The 6370-nt window shown below is 40.5% G+C and overlaps 1 protein-coding gene across 1 annotated transcript; it reads left to right on the top strand.

Annotated features, from left to right (window-relative positions):
* Positions 1-1488: 1488 nt before the first annotated feature.
* Positions 1489-2412, top strand: LOC138086519 (olfactory receptor 7A17-like). The gene has a single exon (XM_068981344.1). It carries the CDS (start codon positions 1489-1491, stop codon positions 2410-2412), a length of 924 nt encoding a protein of 307 aa, XP_068837445.1.
* Positions 2413-6370: the final 3958 nt, after the last annotated feature.

The following is a 6370-nucleotide window of genomic DNA, read 5'->3' as shown; positions in this document are numbered from 1 at the left end:
TTCTCCATGCCTATTCTAGTATTCCCCTGCATCTTTTCTGTCTCTTATTGTCTTTTATTGGCAGTAATTTTTGTGAGGCCATATTCTTTCAAGTCCATGCAATATATATTGAATTAGTTACAGTTCCCCACTAAATCTGCTCAGAGTGGGGTAGGGAAAAGGTGGTGAATGTGTGTAACATTGCTGCATGTGTCAAGGTTCTCACAGTCTAGCAGGAAAAAAAGACATGGAATTAAATAAAAGTTACAGAGAGAAGAATAGCCCCACCACAGTGCTCTGTGTGTGTGTGTGTGTGTGTGTGTGTGTGTGTGTGTGTGTGTGTGTTGTAGGCCATGAGAGTCCTCAAAGGAAGGGTATATGAACTGGTGTACACCAAAATGTTCCCCTGAAAATACAGATGACAGAATGTCAACCAAACATGAAAACAAAAAGTGGATTGGTTTTTGTGCTCAGGATTCCTTAGAAATAAAATTAATAACATGCAAAGAACAACTTGTAAATTACAGACTCCCTGTACCTTAAGGTCAGAGAAGGCAATGGCACCCCAATCCAGTACTATTGCCTAGAAAATCCCATGGATGGAGGAGCCTGGTAGGCTGCAGTCCATGGGGTCGCTAAGAGTCGGATGCGACTGAGAGACTTCACTTTCACTTTTCACTTTCATGCATTGGAGAAGGAAATGGCAACCCACTCCAGTACTCTTGCCTGGAGAATTTCAGAGACGGGGGAGCCTGTTGGGCTCCCATCTATGGGGATGCACAGAGTCGGACACGACTGAAGCGACTTAGCAGCAGCAGCAGTAGCAGTACCTTAAGGTTGAGTAGCAGCAGGAAGGTCACTTCATTCCTTAGCATCCTCTGGCCCCCTCTCTCATCACCCTCCCTCTTGGATCTTCCCCTTGGGAAACTGGCTTCTTTGGAGCCTGAAACAGGTGTCATCTTCAGGGCCTTTGCACTGGCCATTCCTTCTACCAGGCCTCTCTTCCTTGAGATCTCTGTTCAAATGTTACCTACTTTGCCAGCCTACCTGAACACCTGGTAAAGAATAATACCTCAGCCTCTCTCCCTTATGCCCCCTTTTTCTTCTTTTTACCTGTCACCATTTAACATGTTATATGATTTTATATTTGATAACAGTATTTCTCCAGCATCCAATTATAGGAACTTTTGTCTCTCAGCACACTCTACCCCTTGCCTTGAAGCTGGTAAGTACTCAATTTATGAGCCCCAGAGGATTGACAGAAATCTCATTAAAAGTATGCAATACCTGACCTCTTGGGGAAATGGCTGCAAAAGACCAGGTATTTGTAATCAGAGATGGAACAGGGAATGCCCTGAAGGGGACAAATTTCACAGCAAAATTATAGGTATTGATTTCATGACTGCAAAATATAAATTGTATCATTTGACTATGCCAGTAATGCTCATTTTTGTGAAAAGTGGTCATATCATTTTGGGGGATTTAATTCCAGGTCATTCCTTCTACCACATGGAACCAGAGAATGATACACATATTTCAGAATTTCTTCTTCTTGGAATATCAAATGAATCAGACCTTCAGCCCCTCATATTTGGGCTTTTCCTCACCATGTACCTGATCACTTTGTTTGGAAACCTGCTCATTATCCTGGTTGTCAGCTCAGACTCCCGCCTCCACACCCCCATGTACTTCTTCCTCTCCAACCTGTCCTTTGCAGACATCTGTTTCATCTCTACCACCATCCCAAAGATGCTGTGGAATATCAAGATGCAGAGCAAAGTTATCACCTATGAAGGCTGCATCAACCAGATATACTTTTTACTACTCTTTGCAGGGTTGGATGACTTCCTCCTGACCGTGATGGCCTATGACCGGTTTGTGGCCATCTGCCACCCCCTGCACTACACAGTCATCATGAGCCCCTGGCTCTGTGGACTGCTGGTTCTAGTGTCATGGATGATGAGTGCCTTGAATTCCTTGATACAAATCTTAATGATGTTGCAGCTGTCCTTCTGTAGAGTCCCAGAGATCCCCAACTATTTCTGTGAACTCAATCAGGTAGTCCGAAGTGCCTGTTCTGACACCTTTCTTAATGATGTGATGGTGTATGTTGCAGCTGGGCTGCTGAGTGGTGGTCCATTCACTGGAATACTTTACTCTTACTCTAAGATAGCTTCCTCCATACGAGGAATCTCATCAGCTCAGGGGAAGCACAGAGCATTTTCCACCTGTGCATCTCACCTCTCAGTTGTCTCCTTATTTTATTGTACAATCCTAGGAGTGTACCTTAACCCTGCTGATGCCCACAACTCACACTCAAGTGCAATAGCCTCAGTGATGTACACTGTGGTCACCCCGATGCTGAACCCCTTCATCTACAGTCTTCGGAATAAAGACATAAAGGAGGCTCTGAAAAGATTCATGGAGCAATAAAAGGGCAAACTCTTCTGGGGCTAATAAGTGGATCCAGAAATTGTCATTCTTCCATAAGACTGTGAACATATAATTTGTCTTTTCTATTGCTTCCTTAATTTTACATTTTTTGACTTCAACTTCTGTTTATATGTAAATAATCCAGTTTATTAAGCTTTCCCATTTATTTCATTTTCCTGCTTTGGCATATTTTCTTTCAAGCTTATATCAGAAATATTTGCAAATTCCCTTTTACTTCTTGAGTCTATGGGAATTTCTTAAGAATAGTATCTTTTCAAGTGACATATATCATTTCAATTTTTTTCTTTTATTTTACTAAAGGAATAGTTAGCTCTACTTGGCACCTTCACTATGTAATTTAAGTAACTCACTTTATCAGGCCTGTTCTTCTATCTCATACAGAACAATGACTGAGAACCACTGACCTAGAGCAAGAGAACTAGAAAAACCTCATGTTCTAATCACTACACACACCTTACTCACTTCATAGCTTTGGGTTTTTTTTTTTTAATTTAATTTATTTATTTTAATTGGAGGCTAATTACTTTACAATGTTGTAGTGGTTTTTCCCATACATTGACATGAATCAGCCATGAATGTGTTCCCCATCCTGAACCCCCTTCCCACCTCCCTCCCCATCCCATCCCTCTGGGTTATCCCAGTGCACCAGCCCTGAGCACCCTGTCTCATGCATTGAACCTGGACTGGCCATCTATTTCACATATGGTAATATACATGTTTCAATGTTATTCTCTCAAATCATCCCACCTTCGCCTTCTCCCACAGAGTTGAATAGACTGTTCTATACATCTGTGTCTCTTTTGCTGTTTTGCATATAGCATTATCATTACCATCTTTCTAAATTCCATATATATGCATTAGTATACTGTACTGGTGTTTTTCTTTCTGACTTACTTCACTCTGTATAATAGGCTCCAGTTTCATCCACCTCATTAGAATTGATTCAAATACATTCTTTTTAATGGCTAAGTAATATTCCATTGTGTATATGTACCACAGCTTTCTTATCCATTCATCTGCTGATGGACATCTAGGTTGTTTCCATGTCCTGGCTATGATAAACAGGGCTGTGATGAACATTGGGGTACATGTGTCTCTTTCAATTCTGGTTTCCTTGGTGTGTATGCCCAGCAGTGGGATTGCTGGGTCATATGGAAGTTCTATTTCCAGTTGTTTAAGGAATCTCCACACTGTTCTCCATAGTGACTGTATTAGTTTTCATTCCCACCAACAATGTAAGAGGGTTCCCTTTTCTCCACACCCTCTCCAGCATATATTGTTTGTAGATTTTTGGATCGCAGCCATTCTGACCGGCGTGAGATTGTACCTCATTGTGGTTTTGATTTGCATTTCCCTGATAATCAGTTTAATCACCTCACCCTTCTGAACCATAATTTTGCAAATTTAGAATGAGGCTTATAATTGTACATCCTCATAAGATGTTCTGTGGCAAAGTAACAAATGAGACAACAGATATAAGATGCTAAGCTCAGTCCATGGTGCATTAAAAGATCCATGTGGATCTCTTATCATTACCAAGTTTTTTTATGATTAAAGGATTAAACCCTAGCTTTTCACTTGTATTAAAACAGAAAACACCTAATTGATGTGTCAAAAGCATTTTGAAGTCAGGGATTATTTTAGCTATGGTTTCATTGCAAAGGAACACAGCTCTATCCCTTATTGAGGAGGAAATAATAATTTTCTGGAGATAGTAACAGCTGCATTCCCATCACAAGATAGTGCTTTTGAAACCCAAGGGTCTTAGTCCAGACAGGTTCCTCAGTCTTAAAGGACACTTTGACTCAGAGTTGCAAAAAATGTCAGTGTTAGAACTCTGGGATACAGGAGGGTTCATGGAGTAGTAATAAGAATTGGATACACTTGACTTCTAATCTGGTCTCCTGGGAATGACCAATCAGCTGAAAAAACTCCATTCTGTCCAGACAAGTTCCCCTGAGGAAATGATGTGTGAGGATTGAAGTAATAGTGGAAATGTGCTGAACATGTATAATGAGCAGATACAGCAAATACACAGAACTATAATATCTCCACTGCTGCAATGTCTGAGCAGCTCCACCTTTAGCTGAACGGGGCATGTTTTGCATTTGGATTCTTAAGTATGGTTCAGAGAACCATGCTTCACTCTTTCCTTCTTTCTTGTCTGGATTCAGAGCTTCAGTCTCCACCATCAACCCTTCAAGAGGAATTTGGACTTCCACACAGAGACCTTCCTCTCAGACTTCCTATCTGGGTGAGTCTGAAAGCCCAGCAGGAGAAAGTCAGAGAGGATGAAACCCAAGAACATTTACTTGAGGTCACCTGAAAGCCCAACTGCTGGTCCAGAGCCAAGGTTATCTTAATAATTTATAATCAGTTTGATTCATATGTAAAAAAGACAAGCGTCTACTGCATTCACCAATTCAAGAATTGTTGATAATTATGTGATGGGGACGAAAACCTAGTTAGAAGAGAGTCAAGAAGAAATAGAAGGCATAGTGGTGTCAGTAAAAGCTGAACATTTCCAAGGAGATTTGCAGTTTAAGAGAGTAGGAAAACATGCTATTTGGTTAAGAGTGGCTTGCAGTGAAGTGATGACATTTTATGTATTTATTTTTGATTTTTGAGATGGGGTATATTTAAGCATGTTCTATATTCATAAGGAAGACCCAGATCAATGGAATAGCTACTACCTGGAAGCTTACAGTTCTTAAGACACACATTTCATAGAATCTTTTCTCACATTGAGTATTCACTTGAAAAAATTGAATTTAGTATACAGTCATATTATCCTAAAAGGCTTAATTTTGCATTAGGTTTGTTACCTGGGAGGCTGAATATATTTGGGGGCTGAATTATCATTTGCTTCTCTATTACATATTATCTATGCACATTGTTTCATATACTGGCATTTGAGTGTTATTGTTCCTTTCTTTTTTTGCTCTATTATTTCCTCTGTAATTTTATTAATACCTCTATGAAGGCACCAGAGTGTATAAAGCAGGTAAGATCTCTGATGACTTGGATCTAATATTTTAATAGATTTAACATTTATTTTATTTCAGAATAAAATAAACACATATATTGCAAAGTGTCATCAGGTACAAATTACGTGAAGGAAGGGATAGGTTCTGTGGTGTTTATAGGATTTTATAGGGTATATTATGAGGAGTTTATCACAGGTGGGACAAGTCTCAGAAGTAGAGTGTGACCAAGGGGTTTGCCACCCAAAAAAAAAAAAAAAAATCAAAGCCAAGGAATAACAAAGAAAAATACCACTTAAGAAAAATGATAGGGGGCTTACGTCCTGGCTCAGTAGTGAAGAATCCATCTGCCAATGTAGGAGACATGGTCCAATCCCTGATCCAGGAAGATCCCACATGCTGTGGAGCAACTAAGCCTGTGCACAACAATTATTGAGCCTGTGATCTAGAGCCCAGGTGGTGCAACTACTCAAGCCCACACATCCTAGAGCCTGGACTCTGCAATGGGAAGTCACAGTAATGAGAAAGCCAGACCACAACTGGAGAGTAGCCCCTGCTCCTTTCATCTAGAGAAAAGTCCGCACAGCAATGTAGACCCAACACAATCAAAATTAAATAAATAAAATCTATTTTTAAAAAGAAAGAAAAGCAGTAAAAAGGAGAGTCTCATGCACTGCTGGACCGTATGAAAATTGTGGACAAATACGCAGGAATAAATATGCAATAAGGAATTGACCGAGGGCCTGATGTGGGCACTGTAGTGAGGCACTGGAGGAATAGAAGTGCAGTCAGTGTGCGGGCCCTTGAGTCTGAGGTCACTTCAGCCCCCACACTCCTGTCTGGTCCTTCTGCAACCTGCTCTTGCCTTGGCCTCTATTTATACTGCTTCCCCCTCAGCAAGGACTGGTCTCTTACAAATGTCTTCTTGCATTTATTGCAGTGGGTAAGAAACT

The sequence above is a fragment of the Capricornis sumatraensis genome, chromosome 9 (assembly GCF_032405125.1).
Source record: "Capricornis sumatraensis isolate serow.1 chromosome 9, serow.2, whole genome shotgun sequence".
Taxonomy (NCBI): domain Eukaryota; kingdom Metazoa; phylum Chordata; class Mammalia; order Artiodactyla; family Bovidae; genus Capricornis; species Capricornis sumatraensis.
The sequence above is the reverse complement of the archived record's forward strand: the minus strand, read 5'-3'. Positions and strand labels throughout refer to the sequence as shown.